A 20,951-nucleotide genomic window follows, 5' to 3' on the forward strand; every position below is an offset into this window, starting at 1 on the left:
TCATTTATCGATAAACCTAGATTTAGAGCCCAAGTTGAACATTGTTTACATACCACTGATTGTAGGTTTCATCTGGTTTCAGTTGAGTCAAACCTTAACATTTTGATACTTGAAGATATATGTTTGTTTACTTACTAAATTCACATTGTGTGAATTTGGGGGGCATTGTGTAACTCAAAAAGATTTTTTTATTTTATTTTATAGTTATATCGGACCAGCGTGCCAAAGAGGGCAAAATATGGAATATTTCTAACTCCTGGAAGAAACAGAACTGGCCGTCCAAAAAGATAAATTGATGTCTTTACTATGTGTGCCCTTCGTCAACAGATCCAGTTTTTTTATACAGTTAAATAACGTTATCTAAATAAATATTTATTGGTTTCACTATTAGCCTTCATATTAACACCTTCTAGCTTTTATAAGAGCTTTTTTGTGGATGGTAAGTTGTTTTTGAATACATAAATAGGTAGGAAGTTAACAGGCAAAATTTCAAGTATTAAAGTCAGTTATGTTTCGCTATATAGGGCTGCTACATGAAAGATAGCAGTGCCCTCATTTAATTTCAGGACTTTATAGTTTCACTGTACCTATTTTAATAGCGTGTTTTTATAATTATGAATTTTGGACAGTAACAAGATAGGAATTTAAGTTAAAAAATGCGAAACATTCTGATCGCTCACAAAAAAAGAACTACTTACAATAAAAAATGCGTGTATATTTCCGGCTATATAATGTAGACACTAAACTCAATAACTCATAATAATAGCATCATTATAATCTCGATGTTGTCTTTCAGATTAGTCATTATAAATAAAATTATAATACTTAGGTACTTAACTTTCGTTTTATTCGACACACCTAATTTTGAATTTTATTATGTTTATTATTTGATTTTGATTGATGATCATATTATATTTTTTTAGGGTACTTACCTATGTCTTTAATGTAGGAGGGTTTATCATAAATCACAATCCCTAATAAGGTACCTATTAATTTAGGATGGAGCGAACGACAAGGATACATAAAACTACAGAGTTATGTAACATCTCATTATATTAAATTTATACATGAATTTATATATCGATTCTCACAAGTTTACATACAACACCCTCTAAATTATATATTACAACATCGACTACCTAGTTAGGTACATACAATCGCAAAAATTTAAAAAAACGGGAAGGGTTAACAATAGGGATAAGGTAAAAATTTAGAGGTAACTATAAAGAGCGGGATTGCATCAATGAGCTAGATATTATTATTATTATAGTTGTTGTTGGACGGTATCTACGCTCTGGTGAGATAAATTGTCCTTTTTAAATAAAAAGTATGTCAGTCAGTCAGTAACTACTAAGGGCCGGTTTTTTTATCTGTAGTTAACTCAACCATTGGTCAAAATGGCAACCATTGGTTCATCATCACGACCCATTACGTCCCCACTGCTGGGGCACGGGTCTCCTTCCAATGAAGGAAGGGTTTAGGCCTAGTCCACCACGCTGGCCAAGTGCGGGTTGACGGACCCCAACACAAGCAAGCTTGTGCTGAGAGAGTTGTCGGGTAAGTGGGCAACCCGACTGTCAGATGTTTTCAAGCCGCCCGAAGGCATCTGACTAGGCTGAACGACTGCTGCCGAAGCAGCAACCGGGACCCACGGCTTAACGTGCCGTCCGAAGCACGGAAGCGTCCAGAAAAGCACCACTTGAAATTGGTCACCCATCCAATGGCTGACCGTGTCAGTTGTTGCTTAACCTCAGCGATCAGTTACGATCACTGAGGCCCGCTCGACTACGAACGCTTCCAACCATTGGTTAAATACAACAAAATTCTTACGTAGCCTGTCATCCATGACGCGTGACTTGACTAATGGTTAAAGTTACCCCCGGATCAAGAAACCAGCCCTAAGTAAGTATTAAATTATATCATTCAAGTAACAAATAAACGCTCTCACTAAAACCGGGGTTATAGTTATACAAATTAAATTAAATGACGATAGGTACTTAACAATACAAAAAAAAGCTCAAAAATAGTATGGATTTTCTATACACAATAATAATTATAACAAACAATCTGTCGCGAATAAGTAGGTAGGTATAAGTCGTAAAACAAAATTTGTTCAGATTGAACCCATTTTAACACCCTGTATTGGGTCTAAATAAGATAAAAATAAATGTCATGCTCCTGAAAATTTAACCTCAAAATAGAAGTAGGTAATATTAACTTCTTAATGTACCTATTGCTTTTATTAATTACTATGGTTAGTTGTGTATGTGATAGTGATAGGGTATTAATATATTGGACATAATATAAGTTAAGGTAATTTTGGAAGGAATTGAACTATCAATATTTTAGGAAATGGAACAATCACGGAATTTTGGACTCAATATGAACAGTATATTAGAAAATTTGTATTATTAACGTTTCGAATGTTATTGCCGATCACAAGTAGGTAATTATTTGTTAAATAGTAGAAATATTTAATATACATAATTATGTCTGTACCTAATTACAATTTCCAAAACACACTTTATAGATAACTTTAAGTAGTTTGAGGCACCTGAAATAAAAAAACTATAGTATTGACTTAGAGGTACTTATTTACATGACACCTAATATTATACAATTTGATAAATTATAATTTTTCTACTTAAACATACAATAAATCTAACGTTTTATTTACATTACAGCCTTGAAAAGAGATAAATTAATGTTTTTTTTGTCACTAACTAATTTTAATACCAGATGGACACATGAATTTGAAAATACGTTAGTAGTTATTATTACTTTTTTCAGTACCGTAAAATGTTGTAGTACCCTGTCAGTATGTGAGGTAGCTATTCACTAACTAATGACAATAACAAAATCTATAATTCAATTTCACATGTCCCCCTGAGTATGAAAATGACCACGTCTACTCATTTGTGCCATAGCATCTAAACTTCTTTCTAATAATTGTCACCCCTTTGTTCACTTTAAAAGTAAACCGTACGGATTTTTTAAGTTACACAGCAATCTTTAGAAGATTGGCAACTCATACGAATTAATATATCAAATATTGATCACACAATCGTAATTTAAGTTCATATCGTAGGTATATTAAATTATAAAGATTTTCCCTTTTATTTTATTAAAAAAATATTTCAAATACGTAAGTCTATGCTTTTTCATCTCGTTTGTAATAGTTAGTAATAAAAAGAGCTAAGTACATATTTAAGTTTCGGATGCCACTATCAAATCATATTTAAGTACCTACTATATTTTTACCTACCAATTTCACACTCAATAAAGTTATTCTTTACACATTTTTAAACATTGTTTAAAATTAGATTCACATGATGAAAGCTAAGCCAATAAAAATACACATCAGAGTTTAATCTTTCTTGAAATGTACCTACCTATTTCCAATTAATTCAATGTTTTTTAGTCAGTCGACCATTTCCAACGCGCACTTTACACTGTTTCTTTCATTGATCAAAAAAAATTATTTAACTGTCATAGTTTCCTTATTAATGGGTGCACACTTCACTGAATGCGCATCGTCATAACCAGAATCCGTCCTCGTAGGGCCGGATGATGGTCGTGTGCTACACGCACGCGACGGTCGCCTGGAACGGCGGGTTGTGCCGCCGTGTTGCTTGACGTCACCTTTAATTACACATAAATTATTATAAGTCACAATCATAATGAAATATTTCTTATAAATCACTCAAATATGTACTATAGATTTCTTATAAATCACTCAAATATTTATTTTTGGCATCAAATGTAAAGGCTTTGTCAAACAGAAAGCGTTGCTAGCGCGTGTCAGAGCGCTAACTTGACGCCGCGCTTTGACGCTAAGATGCGTTGTAATACTATGGTAAAATACCGTCAAACAGAGCGCTAGCGCTAGCAGTACGCAACGCAACGCTAGCGCATTCTGTTTGACGAAGCCTTCATGAAATTAACTAAAAAATCATCGAGATAAACGACCCTACCTGTCAGTGACCGTAGTTGACTCGTGCTCCTCCAAGGAGTGTGAGTTCTGCTGCCTCGCACTTGGAGTCCGTTGCGGTCGCGCTGAGCCGTCAGAGTCTCGCCTCCCGCCACCATGGCAGAAGCACTTGCAGATTATACGCTTAAATGCGAACCTGAAAAGAGCCAGATGACAGATCCATATCAGTGTTTAGACTTTTAGGAAGGAGTTATTTCATGTATCCTTTTATCGTAAAATGTTGCAAGTTTAAGACAAAAATCAGTGATCATACCTAAAGTCCTTAGAGAACAAGGCGTAGATGAGAGGGTTGATGGCCGAGTTGCAGTATCCCAGCCAGAAGAGCACGGAGAAGACGATGGGTGTGACGCACTCGTTGCAGAAAGCGCGGACCACGTACACGCTGAAGAAGGGGAGCCAGCAGAACACGAACCCACCAACGATGATGCCGAGGGTTTTTGCAGCTTTGGTTTCCATTCTGAAGCGTTTCACCTGGAATTTTAATATAAAAGAGTCAGTTAAATTTAAGACGTCAAATTAAAATGATATTGGATAGAATAGAAAAAGCACAATAAAAACACTACATAGTCTAAACTCAACAAGTTAACTATCAATCCAAACTAAAAACAACATAGATTCTGCTAGGAAATTGTTGTCTTTTAAATAGTTTCCTAGTTATTGTAGATGTAGGTATCGGGTTAGGATGTCAAAATAAAAAAAATCTGTTACATTAGTGGAAGTTACCTGCGCTTTGATATTTCTTTTCCCCATTCTTCTGGTTGTTCGTGGTTTGTTGTCATCACATTCATCGTAAAATGGATTTGGAGTCAAGTGGTGGGATGATTTTACTCTCAATCTGAAATGTGAATAAAAGCAAATTGTTACAAGAAACGAATTAAGTTACTAAAGGATTTTAAATAAATATAAAAAAGGCATCTGATATATTTTTTATAAACTACCAACTTTATCATCTTTTGTTAGGTAATATAATGTCAGAACTGAAAAAGTCTGTGTCTACTTCTTTAGAAATACTACTCACCTGCTTTCAGTCAACTCGCGGCCATCTCTTTCATAATGAACGGCATAAAGAGACGGGCTTGGAGACCTGCTAGAAGACCTGGACAGGTCGTTGTTGGGGCAGATCTGTTCCGATGAAGGATACGACACCGATATCTTCACCTTTTCGTGGGCTCTTCTTGCGCTGGAGTGTCTGTGAAAATTAATGTTCAAATTGAATAAGACATAGAAATACTTAATATACATTGCAATAATTACAGTAAGTATTTATTCATATTTCTTAAGATACAACTACCGAAGCAAAGAACGCTGTTTATAAATAAAACACTATTTTCTAAAGTGTGAAATCACATAAATCACGCAGCTTATAAGTAGGAAAAAGTCGAAGTAATACTGAAATAGACCGAAGTAGCCACAAAAGCCAACTATGTATGCGGCATAAAAGTTAATTTTCTAAAGCTGTGTGTTCAAACTATGAGTAAGTATCCACTTGAAAAATACTTGAGAGTGCGGTATTTCCCACTACCGTGTTTCGCAATAGCTAATAAACTTTGCGCATTGCAGTATCGGAGTGTCATAATACTTAATGTGACTTATTTTTCTTATTTACCCCAAACACACCGCATGAATTTGGAAATTGGAAAGGGATTGGCTACAAGCCAGAATTTTTCGTACGCAATGGCGATAAAACATGAATAAATTAGGTATTAATATTCAAAAGATGCCTACTAGTGCTGATTAATGATTACCAGCCTTCGGAAGTGCTTTTGCATTTCGTATTGTAATTTTGCTTTATTCTGTATAAGTAAGATTTTAATACATAATAATGTAGGTATAGGTAAGTAGGTATACCATAAATATAAAAGTATGACTTAATAAATTGTTCATCAATAAGTATCAGAAATGCAGGTAGGTATGATAAGATTCAGTATAAATTCAGTAGTCAAAATAAACAAACCTTCTCTGAAAGAGTCCTGATGATATTTTTCAGTGAAAAATATCTCTTTATTGCTATTTAAATGAAATACCTAAGTTATATTTCAATAAGTAAACAACAACAGACCTATTCTTACGAAACGATTCAGAAAGTGGCCTATACCCACAGTATACATCACCATTTCAATCAATATCACTGAAACCGAATCACATACACTTGTTAAACAAGGGTCACTAAATAAACTACATAAATAGCAATGAGATACAGGTTGATTAAGTTTCTGTGGGTAGAGTTGTAATGTAAACCACGAGGAAGGGTAAATTCATCAGGCGTTACATTGTATGGGTTTGCATATTAGATTAGATTGACCTCTTTGATCCTTCCTTGTGCGATTATGGCCAAATTATTCACGGTGTTCTCATACAATACATTTAACACTATGAAACTCTATGAAATAGAGTAGTTTGTAAAAAATTACGTTCAATGTATAAAAGTATTTTTTATTGAGGATGGTAAAAATATTTCAAAATTCATATTATTATGAGTAAATTGTTTGTATAAATAAGATCTGATTAATATTCAATATTTTTTTGTTTTTATGCATGACCTATAACGGGTTATTTCTACCAAAACTGCAGCACTCTGTTTGCGCACAACTTTTGGCTGCATTTGCAGATTTAGAGGCACACTAGCGCCCTCTCTCACCGCAAACAACTTTAGTCGACCAAAACACAAGCACTAATTTGGCTTCGTGTTATTTGTTCCCGCTAACTGCCGCCCCGCTAGATTCGCTTCCGTCCAGCCACACATTGGATGCGGATGAAATAAATTGTTGGTTCAGGGCACACGGGTTATTGTCCCGGCTCGTTAGTCGGCCGCTTAAGCTTGTATCGCTCTGACACGCTAATTAAGGCAGGCTTGATTAAACAATGTGTAGGTGAAACCGGTCGTTAGGACATTAGATACTATGTACGACTGAAAGCCGGGTTGGGTGGATTATTTGAATGTGAGATGATTATTTGGAGACGGCAATCACACTACGAAATGAGACGTTCTAACCACAGACTGTAAGGAGTCTATTAATATAAATCTGTGACTTCGACTTATATTACTTTATTCTTAACGAAACGTATTTTAACTGTGCTTTGTTTATTGGGCTACTGGGCATTCTGGTTGAATAATCCTTGCACTACGGTGATAAACCAGCTCTAGTGTTTGTCACCAACACGATAAGAGAAAGATGCAATGAATAATATAAGACAACAGTTATACCTTTTGCTAATGTTCGCTGGTGGTAACCACACTGGTGTTGGTAAAAGTTATAACTGTTTCTTTGTTAGTACGGTAGCAGTAAGTCTTGTATACCACCTTAAGAGCAATCAATAATCTATCCTCAAACTCACCGTCGTAACCTCTCCGGCGAGGCGCTCAGTGACGTGCTAGTAGAATGGTTGCTGGCCGTGGAGAGAGGGGAGCCGTGCGGCCGCCCGCCTGAGCCGCGCCCGCGGTGGATGCGCAGCGTCAGCCGGTTGTCGTCGAACCTGCTGCCCATGCCTTTGCCAGCTAAAGGGTAAATGAAGCATTTTATCATCATCATCATCATCATCATCAGCCTTCTATCGCCCACTGTTGGGTATAGGCCTTCTTATTTGTACGCCAATTCTTACACCTTAACCATCTACATAAATGAAAAAAAAAAAGAAAATTTTGCCACGCATTTTGTTCTACGAGTTTTAAAAATTCACGAAAAGGTAAGGAATGGTACCTACTTTGAAAGTAGGACTTTCAGCTTAGTATACCCTTTTTGAAATTTTCTGTAAATAACTGAGTCTCAAAAAAAGTGTCTAAATATGTCATTGTAATACAATAAATATGTGTTAGTACGATATAGAAGAAAACGATATGGTTCATAATTATAGGTACTACATAATATTAAAATATTTGTTTCCAAATTCAAATCTCCCTCAAGAATACCTCAAAAGCCACCATAAATCAAAGTTATTGTAGATAAGTTCCCGCTGATAAGCTTTCAGAAAGTTGAAACGCGAAACTTTCGCAAAATAAATTTGAAACAATTTTCACGAACCCGAACGAAGTTTCAAGAAAGAAAATTCCTTGAAGAAGTCGTTAGTTCAATTATCTTTGGACCTTTTTCCAATTAAGGTTATAACGTTAAACGCTCCTAATAAATTGGTGGAATCTTTTATCAAAATTTAAGGTGCGTAGCAGATGCTGAATTGAAATTTCAAAGGAATCATAAAATAGCTCGGGTATTTTGGGCTAACGCGGTTATTTTGAAACCCGTTGTTATGATGGTGATTAGAGCCTTTACAAACTGTGGATTCTGAGCCTACTTTAATGGGTTCTATTAAAGAATTGGAAAACATATTTTTGTGCGGTTAAAGTTGTTTGTTTCTTTACATAAAAGGCTTCTGGGGATGATCTTAAAGATCTTTCTTCTTAAGAACATTTGTTTGTCTTAACTAGCTGAAACTCGTGAAATCAGATGCAAATAAAAATCTATAGGTAGTGTCTATCCCACAAAATTGACGCTGTATGCTAAAAATATTAAGAACCTAGTAAAAAAATACAAGACATGATCAATGAAGTATAATTAAAACACAAGACCAGAACCAAATTTCCAAAACCCTTACCTTTAGCCCCCTTAGTGGTCCTGAACCCCTGGTTAATTGCCTTCGTAGTCCTGACGGCGGCCTTGTAGATCCTCCAGTAGAAAAACAGCATAACGAACATGGGGATGAAGAAGGAGCCAAGTGCGGAGTAGATCACGTAGCCGGCGTCGTTGGTGAGCTCGCACGTCCACGGGCAGTGCGGGTTGGGCGTCCACCCATCTTGTGACGCTTCGGCCGGCTGTTTGGGGGCAGTCATGTGATTTGGTCAGTGTACCGGATGAGTGAAATAGGAATGGATTATGCAAACGCACAGTAATAATACTGGAAGATTATTGCCATAATTTCCACACAGTCATAGTACCTAAGGGGTTTGGAGATATCGCACTCCACAAACATAACATACAGAAACCCGATCAATCAGTCTTTAAAACAAATATCTGCTTCAACCGGGCCTCGAACTTGTACTCTGTACCTTCAGCATATCATATTAATCCTGATCAATAACCACTACACCATCCGTCCTCCAAACCCACCTTCTCATCCTTCCACCCAACAAGCGGGGGGAAACAAATGACGAACGACAGCACCCACAGCCCGCCAATGAGCGCCTTGGCCCGCTTCCGGCTCATGATGCTGGGGTAGCTGACGGGGCGAGTCACCGCCACGTAGCGATCCAGCGAGATGGCGCACAGGTTCAGGATGGACGCCGTGCACATCCACACGTCCACCGCCAGCCACACGGAGCACCACACGCCGCCGAATATCCATATCTGGAAGTGGAAGAGGATTGGTTGAGTTTGGGGATGTGATTGTTTGAACGCACAAAGTCTTATTTTTTTTAGACTGTGGTGTCCCATTGCTTGGCAAAGGCCTCCTTGTGAAGTGCCTACCGTTCCCGATCCTGTGGATGTCCAATCCAATCTTGTGTCCATTCAGGCAAAAATTTGGGACAATGTTAAATTGATAAAATTCAGATAATTGATAAAATTTTGCTAATTGTTCTTAGTGAAATTAAACAAGACCAAACGATACGTAAGGGCACGCAACAAAACGATACGAAACAATAATAAATAGGAACTTCAAAAGTACAAAGTCTTTCAATAATAACCTTAGTTTCCCAACCCTGTCCAGAAACCCAACCTATACTGCATCATCTCTAGCGGTCCTGAGCACCAACAGGTTTCAGCTCATTGATCCGCCATAATTTATTATTAAAAATACAAGCTTTTATTACTTTGAACGTAAGGATTAAATTTAATAACGTAGACAGTGTGCCTTATTTGAATATGAATAAAACACATTAAACATGGGAATTACTGTGAGGCGGGTTCTCGTGAGGGAATTTAATTAAATGCCGAATTTAATTTAACCGCAACACGGGGACATTAATATGACGGCTATAGAGTTCAACCTCGCGGTTAGAACTTGTGCTGAAACGTAAATGTACGCTAAATATTTGTTTTAAACTAAATTATTTATCGAATCACATACACAATCAGTGCACCAATTGTCGTGTTCATTAAATAAGCACGTCTCATCATCACAAATTACAACCCATCACGTCGTCACTGCTAGGGCACGAGTTGGGTACTAGGGAATGGTTCTGTCATTTGGTCTATTGTGGATTGGCGCACCGTAGTCCGTTAGTTCTATGTTCAATTAGGTACGTAAAATTTATTAAATCGATTATTTACATAATTAAGTACCTACATCTACTAAACATTTTGATTTTTATTTATTTAATCCTATTGCACAAATATACATACTTATTCCTGAAATTAATATAGTCTGCACATTCAGTCATAGCAAGAACGTTAAGGTTGTTGTTGTGAATATAATATAATATATTTGCATCAAGTTGTCCCAATTGTTGCATTGTTTGTGAACTCAGTAGCGTCTGTAAGGAACTTCACTGAGAGTGATGAACAATAATTAACTAGTGATAAGAAGTTGTTTGACCTTTTCACAAGAAAATACGTCAAAGTTTACTGTAGTGTTGAAGTGAAGATATTCTTTTCTATTGCAAGATTCTATTCTTAATTTACCTTTGTACCTAGGATCATTTGTCGCAACATGTAGATAAAATTCTTATTTTCATGTCTAATCATTACTATTATCACTGTAGAAAAGGGGGGTTAATTTATTTTCGAGGATTTTCCGTCTTAAACCGAAAGGTGTTTGTGACGATTTGTGTGACCTCTTTTCCATGTAGAAAGGTTTCTTATTCGTTAGTACGAGTGTCACGAACTCGAATAATCCTAAGTTTTAGGAGGTTTTAGGACGGCAATACCCGGGCGAATCTCCGCTGAATGTTGCAAAACGTTTTGGACTATTTCCAAAAGTTCCACACGAGGGAAATGTATTGTAAATGATACGCCACTCCAACTTCTGCAGCCGCACTGGCTGTACGCAAGGTGGCTTATTATTAAATTTAATATTACACTGGCGAGCTATGAAAATGTTCCAGAGACAATAGCACCAAATTTCCTAATATTAAACGGCAAATTATAAGCTAATGACGCCGTCTGCAATATTGAAGTAGCTAAGTATAATTAACAGCGCATCAGAATATTACAAAAATATTTATAGGTACCTGCTATTTTGATCATAGGTATATTAAATTAAATTTTTGTAGAGTTTTTGCTGTCGGAAATTTTGTGAGTAGAACTTTTATTGCTTATGAGTGTATTATCTTTAAATTATATAAATAAAAAGATAGTAAAATACATTTCAGCAGCAATGCACTTAAATATATCGTGAATTCGTGAGTGCTACGGAAACACCATAATGAATTAATATTACCTAAAACTGCGAAGGTGTACGTTTTAATTAGCTCCCATTTAAAATTATAAGTTAAGTGCATCATTTTATACGTCTTTAGATTAAACAAACCGTGCCCAGAGACCTGTTCGCGCACTACAACTCGTAATATCATACCTTTATCTCTTTATACTGAACCGAAATCCCCTCGAAAACCACTCTTAATTCCACAGACACAAACTTCACATTACAACGCCCTGTCTCCATTTCAATTTTCCATTCCGACGTTAGCTAAATTTCAACGGTAAAACCTGAAACCTAAGGTTGGGATTCGAGTGTGCGGATTAAAAATGAACCCTTTATATCGCTGGTAGCATCTGTTACTTGTGCCGATTGTTACTCGGCACTACGCTTCTGAAAGCATCTAATTACTGAAATTTCAGGATATCACTTATAATGAAATATAGGAGACATGGTTTGTAATTAATCTCCCCTGGCTGGGGTTTGCGGAGGTATAAACCCCGCTCGAGCGGATGATATCATATTTTGTGTTTCAACGAGGGATTCCCGTGAGCTTTCATGTTTTGTTCGCAATTTTACTTTGTAAAATTTATTCCGCTTGCTATTTATATCGTAGGTTTTATCTCGTTCTTTCGTTTACACATGAATAAAACGTTGTTATTTGGCTATTAAGGCTCTGATTTTACCACGAGAACGTTAACCGTTACGGTCCACGAATTCACGAGTAAAGAACAGCGCAAAAAAGCAAAAAGTTTGGACCGGATTTTTATTGTCTCGACTGTCACATGCACAGGTAGCCACTGTTTACATTAAGTGGGCCATAAACACGCAAGGATCAAGGGTCATGGGTTTTCCACCATGGTGAAGGGATTAGCCAGTCAAATTAACCAACTGGCTGTCAGTGAGGATGCGACAAATGTATGTAATCTACAGCTGTGTGAGATGTCCCCACATATAACAGCTGATACGTCACTCGGAGAGGTTTTTTTCATTCCTCTGCATCTCAACATGCTGCTACTTTCCTATTGAGGAGAAAACTCCGAAATTCGACCATATACCAACCGCAACAAATTAATACTTTATATATCTATCCTCCATCCCACAAATTCATAGTCCATATTGTAAATTTACAACAACAATAAAATTGTCTCACACGGAACACACGAGTTTCGACTCTTTACGTCAGACAAAAAGTTGAAAACGTCAATTTTAAACCTATAGCCCCATTTTCACCACTGTACCATCATAACAAGGGATTCATTGTTGACTTTCGACACATCTGTCAAGAATTTATTATGGAGATGACGTATAATTGATGACTTTACAATGTAAACAGGGCGTTAATGATCTATCTAACAGACTATGGTGTATGGTATGGTGTTGAAACTAGGCAATAAAGTGGTAAAAAGCTCTATGAATTCGGGACTATTTGGTCATGCTGTCCATATCCATACACCTTTCTTCATTGGAAGGAGGCTCGTGCCCTAGCAGAGGGGGCGTGATGGGTCGTGAAGTAATTCTGTCCGACCGGGGTCGATCACGGCGACTGTCGCGGCAGTGCCCTTATATAAATAAAATAATAAATAAATATGTGGGGACATCTCACACACGGCCATCCGACCCCAATAGGCAGAGCCTATGTTATGGGTATTCAGCAGTGGTCACTGGTTTGGACAGCTGATATATCTACACAAATATATAGATAGGTACATATTAAATATAAATATCAACACCCAAGACCCGAGTTCAAATATCTGTCTTTAAACAAATATCTGCCCCAGCCGGGAATCGAACTCGGGACCTTTGGCTCAGCAGTCAGGGTCACTAACCACTACACCAGTCGGTCGTCGTATATTACGTAGCAGTGGGGACGTGATGGGTCATGATGAAGCAGGCATACCTCGAAGACCTCCCTGGTGGCGGAGAAGGGCAGCACGGCGACTCCCACCAGCAGGTCGGCGACGGCCAGAGACACGATGAACAGGTTGGTGACCGAGCGCAGCTTCGACGAGCAGAGCACGGCTGCGATCACCAGGCAGTTACCTGCGGAGGGAGAGGTTAGGCTTAACAGCTGATTTTTCAATGAGATAAAAGTTTTCTGTGGAATAATTTTATCCTCATGCTGTTGCGTCAAATTTTTTGTATTAGATAGTGACAGCAACAATTTTATTCCTCAGATAACGTTAAACTAAGGGCTGATTTTCAATGGTCAGATAAGTGTTATCTGAAGAATAAAATTGTTGCGGTCACTGTCTAATACAAACATTCAGATGCGACAGCAACCATTTTATTCCTCAGATACCACTTATCTGACTATTGAAAAATCAGCCCTAAATATACGAACAACATGGTATGTCAGATACAAAAACAAAGCAATAAAATGTCCGCATTTTACTGTCAAACTGTTTTCAGTTCAACCATGGTTCAACCTAATGACAACATTGACTTCCAACCGAGCTAATTACTTGACATTCTCTGGAAATTAGTGCCAGTTTCTCCATTGTCGGTTATCTAACCAACCAGGTTCATCAATTATACGTCATCTCCATATAAAATTCTTGACAGATGTGTCAAAAGTCAACCACTAATACCTGGTTATGCTCTAAGCGACTATGGAGAAATTGGCTCTTTTCTACATTTACTGTCCACAAAAATATATATTTTGGTAGCTCAGAAAGGCCTAATTTTGATGAGAAACACAACACCGCGACTGATCACGTTATCAAGATGGGATATTGTTGTCAGGTGGAGGGAGGGGTTTGCTTTTTCCGGAAACAGAGCTATTTATAACCTTTTTTGTTTGTTTACAGGTAAGCTGAGGTGTTATTAGGTGTGTTGATAGAAATCTGTTTGTTTTTTTTCAAATTATCGAGTCTTTTACTCGGAATTTTGCTCAAGCATTTTGGGAACAACGAACGTAATAATTTTATTATGACCTCGAAAATATACATTTTGAACTCTTATGATTTGTATCTGCGTACAAAAAAAAATATCTTGTTTTTTTTTCATGTTTATTCATAGGTTTTTCAAGAGCTTCAAAAGATCTCTCTGTCCTCGGCCTACCTCATCCAGTCACTACCGCTACAAATCTGAACCTCCCTTGGTTGAGCAGTTTATTTAAGTACCAACGTTTTTCGCTTCGCACAAAATACAAAAGTTTAGAAAATATTACAAACCCCACAAATCAAATTAGTGTTCAGCCAAAAAATCTGCAAAAACATAATCTTGGAACAACTTCTTTTTATTAAATTACAACTTCTCCGGAACAAGGTTTAAAATTCCGTCGGAAAAGTTAAAAAGTTGGTCACGGGAGACAGCAATAATCAATTTATGTTATTTTTTATGTAAAATATTTCCTGTATTACCATAAAAGTTGAAAGCAAGTTTAACGGCTGCATTAAACAGCGATAGTTAAACATGTTTTCAACAAGTTTACCTCAGTAACCTGTTGTAAAAATAAGGGAAATCGAATGTTTTACTCTTTGACGGGAAAACAGCAGTACACATTGTTGGGGCCACAGGCATCTGGGGTCATGGTCCTTCGTAAAGTGGATATTCCCTATTTCAGTCCATCCTATTTTATTATGCTCCAACACACATTTTGGGTAAATTCGCATGTGGTGAGCTCAACATCCTGGATTAAAATAATATATAGGCTATGTTTTATCCCGGAATTCTATTTTAAGGGGAAGCCGTGCTCGAGAGAATATTCCGTAAACAAAAGATAGTGCGGCCGCGGGCTCCGTGTCTGGGGGTCACTCTATATAACTAGAAAAACTAAGTTTCGGAGTGAGCCACGACTCTATCTTATTCTCTATCCGATTGCGCGACAGCTCTCGTTTTTTCGTATCTCTTCAGTGTAGTGTAACCCTCCTGGCACTAGTTCAGAACTACACAATGAAATTCCACCACTAGTTTTGAATAAAACTGGCCATGTACGGTTCTAATTTTTATGGGATAAGGCTTTCATAATATATTTATGTACAAAACTATAGGTAGTTACTGCAATTAAACTATGTAACATAACGTCGGTTACGTTGCACATTGAACACCGTCACTCTGAAAGGAGTCTCGTTTTTATGCCATAGACTGTACTTACCTCACTTTTTTTATTGTATTAGGTAATATTTTTACATCACATTAAACTGGTCTTCCTATTTATGTCCCTATCCCGTTCACAGAAGGACCAGATGGTAAAATGGACAGTCGAGGCTTAGTTAAGGTTCCGCTAGTTACGGAACCCTAAAACCAAGAACACACGCCCGGAACAATGCAGGAAATACCGAACGCAGAATATTCTCCACATCTGAAGGGTTACTCTATACTGACGAAAAACTAACGAGCGAAGCTGTCGAGCAATCGGCACCTTTAATAACAACAACAAAAAACATTCACACCGTGTACTAATGTACTCCCTTGCGGGGTAGGTAGAAGTGCATTGCTGCACCCACTTTTCGCCAGTGTTATGTTAGTCCCAATGTAATAGGGGCGGGCTGATTGCCATTCTACGGGCACATCCAAGACCCGAGTACAAATATCTGTGTTTAAACAAATATCTGCCCCAGCCGGGAATCGATCCCGGGACCTTCGGCTCAGTAGTCAGGGTCACTAACCACTACGCCATTCGGTCGTCGTTTACTAAAACGAGATAGAGTCATACAATATGTAGAGTGACCCCCCTGATGTACTCGCAGGTATTCATGCTTTTACGACAAATAAAAATATTGGGTTAACAGAGTGCGCAAATACCTACCTCAATATTTTGATTTTCTGTGGGCGTTTCGGAATGTTCAGTTGAAGTAAAAATATAGCATGTTTCTTTCAGTATTTTTAAACAAGATTATATATTAATAAGTAGAATAATATGAGTTGTATTCATGTGGGTGTATTTAGTAATATACATAATTATATTATCTTATGAAAGGTACACAAGAGTGCTGAAATATAATAAATGATGTATAAGTTGTATTTTTCAACGGCGCGATGAGAGGAAACAAAATTATGATGACTTTGACTGTGAGCGTATTATTTACAAAATGCGTAGTGAGGTTAAGCAAAAATTCATGGGTAGTAAAAATCTTTAACAATCTTATTTGTTCACTGAAGATCAAAAACAAATGTCAACCAATCTCGCCATGATTCACGTACAAAATCACTTCAGTGAAGTTCGCAGTCACCTCAACGTTCGTATTCTACAATCTCCAAAGTTCTGAAGCAAATTTTACAAATTAATGTTTGAGATACTTACCTAACTAAATAATTGAAATGTATGTAATGTTAAAATTAAGTAGTGAAAAATTGGTAGGTATTTTAAATCCAAATCATAAAAATACAGCTATACCTTATTTTATTTGGAATTTGCTTACTCCAAACAAAATATTGTAGGTAAGTTATACCTCTGGGAATATTGATAAAAAAAAAAAAAGTCAAAAGTCAAAATTTTTTATTCATCGTACAAATATAAAATTTTCTGATGAACGTCAATTTTTACAAATTACTCTCCGTTCGGATAAGGGGGGGCTCTTTCTGTCTAAGGAGAAGAACGGAGGCAAGAAACTCCTGAGCCATCTTTTCAAAAAAAGACTTAAAACTAGTTGGTATACAATACATATAAGCTTAATTATTATTATTATAATAATATGAGCAGAGCTAACTACTTATCACAGCCATGCATTAACGTCCTCTAAGTAATCATCAATTCTATAATAAGCTTTTTTACTGAGTTTCTCTTTAATGTAACACTTAAACTTATTCTCTGGCATTTGAGCAACTTCTGCTGGAAGCTTATTATAAAATCTAATACAGTACCCTAAAAACGATTTATTAACTTTCGCCAGACGCATCGCTGGAAAAGCCAGCTTATGCTTGTTCCTAGTATTAATGTCATGATTACTGCCAATTGTATCAAAAGTTGAAATATTCTTTCGTACATACATTAAATTGGAAAAAATGAACTGACATGGAACTGTAAGGATGTTAATTTCTTTAAATAGTTCTCTCAATGAATCCCTGGAACCAAGTTTGTATATAGAGCGGATGGCTCTTTTCTGTAATACAAATATAGTCTCAATATCAGCGGCTCTACCCCAAAGCAAAATTCCATACGACAATAAGCTGTGGAAATAACTAAAGTAAACTAATCTGGCGGTTTCAACGTCGGTCAGTTGTCTAATTTTCCGTACAGCAAAAGCTGCCGAGCTCAACCTTCCAGCCAATTTGGCAATGTGAGGTCCCCATTGTAACTTTGAATCTATAGTCATACCAAGAAAGACAGTATCATTAACTAGGTCCAATTTATTCCCATCTAGAATAATGTTATTGATATGTAGTTGATAAATATTGAAAACCTCAGAATTGGGCCGACATCACTCAAAACCCAACTCTAAAAATGCCTCCACGCTATTAGGTCATTAACTCGAAAAACACCACAATTTGAAATCGTTCCTTCAATCCAGCTCAAGAATACGAGCCTAAGTTGGCAAGATGGATATTTTCCCCAAGTTTTTCAATAAGTCAGCGCGTGCCGGCGACACCTGTCGGCGCGTGGAAACAAACTGCCTCCGCTGCGCCTGTTTACTTCACCTCACCGGGGGCACCGGGGTCGACGACCCTGACGATGGTGATGAATTAGCGAGCGTCACAGATCCACTGAAGATCGTTGGTGAAACTATTTACTGCCAGTTTCAATAACTCACACACACACGCACTCACGCCTTGTACTAATGTACTCCCTTGCGGGGTAGGCAGAGGTGCATTGCTGCACCCACTTTTCGCCAGAGTGTTATGTTAGTCCCAATGTAATAGGGGGCGGGCCTATTGCCATTTTACGGGCACATCCAAGACCCGAGAACAAAATATCTGTGTTTAAACAAATATCTGCCCCAGCCGGGAATCGAACCCGGGACCATCGGCTCAGTAGTCAGGTCACTAACCACTACGCCATTCGGTCGTCTCAATAACTCATTTCAATAATCGATAGCTGACAGTTACTCTCATATAATTTATGTGTCAAAATTGTTTGAAAGTAACTGTGAGCTGTCGATAGATAGAGTTTTGAAACTGGCTGTTATACACTCGCGAGCGTTTAAAAAGTTCCTGTGATAAAAGTAACAATTTAATATTATTATAAATATGTTATCTATATTACAAATGTTGGCAGTGTCTCTCTTATATCTTTATTGCAAATTCAGAAATGAACATTCCTCCACTGATGCACAAAACACTTTTATCGGTAGAGAATAAAGCGGGACATAAATCCGTCGCTACAGATACCTCGCTACATGTTGCTTCACTAAATAAAAGAAAAATCCATTATACGCCGTGTCCCTCTATAAAACACTCCACAACGCCTAGAAAGAAGCTGAGTAAAACTGAAGCAGTTAATGGGTATAGTGTCTCCTTTTTAGCGTGTTATGTTACCGCTATTGGTCAGATTTGTCACTCGCCCTGGTAAAATGTTATTATTGATGTATACTCAATACAGTAACATGCATGGTTATAGTTTACAAATACTGCCAAACTCCTATGGCAGTTTGTCGGCAGGCTTTTGGTTGATATTGCAATCTTATACATAGGTACATATAGATAGCGTCACACGATGTAAGATAAGGATACAATGTAAGTAAGTACTGTGCATTCAAAATAAGCTAGAATCTATAGACTACCTATGTATTGAAATCTGGCAACCGCCCAGGACCAGGGCAGATTATTTAGACATCATGTGGAAAAAGTGGTATAGTTAGCCGAAATGAAATGATTTATATTGACATTATTATTATTAAGTCACCTCCTTACCGCTTACTATACATTTTTGTAATTGCCCGTAAAATTATTTTATTAGTATTTATTATAAAATATTTTAATTGATTACCTACCATTATATTAGTTTTACAAGTTACCACACTGTTAGAGTTTCACCTAGCGAGAGGTCTCCTTATTTATTACATCCATTAAGTATTGTAAGAGTTTTCACCTCTAGTGATGAGGGTAGGTCCGGAATTGAGGTAGGGTTTCAAAAGCCGCCGGAAAGTACCTTTTTATTCCTAATAATATATAATCATTCATGCCTTTAATCCCTTGTGGGGTAGGCAGATGGGCATGTGTGAAATTCGTGTCTGGTCAATGCTATTGTAATATTTAACTACGCACTATAGTAAAATCAGTAAAATACATAATTGTACCTAATTTGACCGACCATAGGAACAGTTTATATAAATCTGTACAGTAAAAGCAAACCGTGGAAGAAAATATATGAATAGAAACTCCATATGAATGAAAGAACGCTTAAAATAGCTTTAGAATGTGTCAAGAGTCAAGGGTAAAAATTTACCTACGGCTCGGCGTAGCAACAAAATTGCTTGCTACGGAATTGCTACGCAGGGGCTACGAAAGTCCGTAGCAAAGCAAGGCCGTACTTATTGAGAACTTTATAATTAAATAAATATTATTTTGCGATTTATAATTTATTTATTTTCACAATATTAAGGAAAGTTTAATGACAGTCTGTGTAAATTATCAATATTTACCTAACTAGTTTTCAACTTGAGGGAGCAGAAATAAAATATATTTACCTAGGTTTTTTTTTACTTACTCATGCACATTATAGTATTTTTTTATTATGTAGTCTGAGCCTATCTGAAACCTAGTTAAACATTGTGAGATATGGCGTTTCGACTTTCTCCGTGTTCGGCATCATAAGGGTCACAGTGACAGTTAAATAAAGTCCATTTTTCTCTCCACCTTTAGTTTGCAAGGTGCGGGTGCCTATATAAATAGAGTGAGTCGCCCGCGCGCCTCAGTTGGTTTTTGATTTTTGAAGTGAACACTTCGGCAAAATGGCTCAATGTAGCCACGGTTCTCGTCGGCTTCGCTCCGACGGGGAAAAATATAATATTATTGAATTTGCGGAGTCCTCGCTGCCGGGAGCTGTAGCGTGATGCGGACCAGACGGCGCGGGGCCTGCCGGCTGCTGCGCACGCAGCCATTGCTGAGGATTTCGCAACGAAGGTTTGAGTTGATAAGCCGTGAGTAAAATGCTATTATTTACTGCTTTTAAAAGCTCAGCCACTGGTCATAATGCTCCGGCGCTTGGGGTTTTTATCCCACGCAGTAGGGTCCGATTCAATAGTCGTGGTGATGATTGATCACATATTCCGGTCCTACTAGTGGCGCTTGAGCTAGATACTTACATTAATGACCGCTTTAAGTAAAGCATATGTTAATTTTATACAGGAAAAAATTATAAAAATATATTTTTCTACCCTCAATTTCTAATATTTTTAGAAAACAGTTGATAAAAACTTTGCTATTACAATAATGCACTTGATTATAGCTTATGTAAAGCTTTACAAACAGGAGCTTTCCAGGACCATCATAGGATTTTTTTACAGGAAGCACGTGGCTCCGAGTTTCAGTATGTTGGGACATTGTGGCATGTGCGGCGAGTAATGTGATCCGCCGGTACCTACCCGCTGAGGGTAGGCAGGCCGATTCGGTGAAATTGAAGTTTCGTGTAACCTGCACCCGGCCCTGTGCTCCCGCGCTGGCCGCCGTCTCGTGGCACCTGCATCGTAGCGTACACCCGGCCCTGCGCTCCTGCCCTGGCCACCGGTTC

The 20,951-nt window shown here is 37.5% G+C and overlaps 1 protein-coding gene across 1 annotated transcript in view; it reads right to left on the minus strand.

Annotated features, from left to right (window-relative positions):
• Positions 1-3,134: 3,134 nt before the first annotated feature.
• The window catches only part of LOC105386446 (octopamine receptor Oamb), a 112,308-nt gene continuing 94,491 nt past the window's right edge, over positions 3,135-20,951 (minus strand). Inside the window, exons 3-11 of the mRNA XM_048630516.1 lie at positions 13,239-13,381; positions 9,091-9,327; positions 8,579-8,795; positions 7,328-7,487; positions 5,010-5,180; positions 4,715-4,826; positions 4,245-4,462; positions 3,975-4,127; positions 3,135-3,642 (exon numbers count right to left, since the gene is read on the minus strand). Coding sequence (XP_048486473.1) covers positions 3,639-3,642; positions 3,975-4,127; positions 4,245-4,462; positions 4,715-4,826; positions 5,010-5,180; positions 7,328-7,487; positions 8,579-8,795; positions 9,091-9,327; positions 13,239-13,381 — 1,415 coding nt within the window. The 3' untranslated portion in view covers positions 3,135-3,638. The remainder of the gene's footprint in view (positions 3,643-3,974; positions 4,128-4,244; positions 4,463-4,714; positions 4,827-5,009; positions 5,181-7,327; positions 7,488-8,578; positions 8,796-9,090; positions 9,328-13,238; positions 13,382-20,951) is intronic.

This window comes from Plutella xylostella, chromosome 26 (assembly GCF_932276165.1).
Source record: "Plutella xylostella chromosome 26, ilPluXylo3.1, whole genome shotgun sequence".
Taxonomy (NCBI): Eukaryota; Metazoa; Arthropoda; class Insecta; order Lepidoptera; family Plutellidae; genus Plutella; species Plutella xylostella.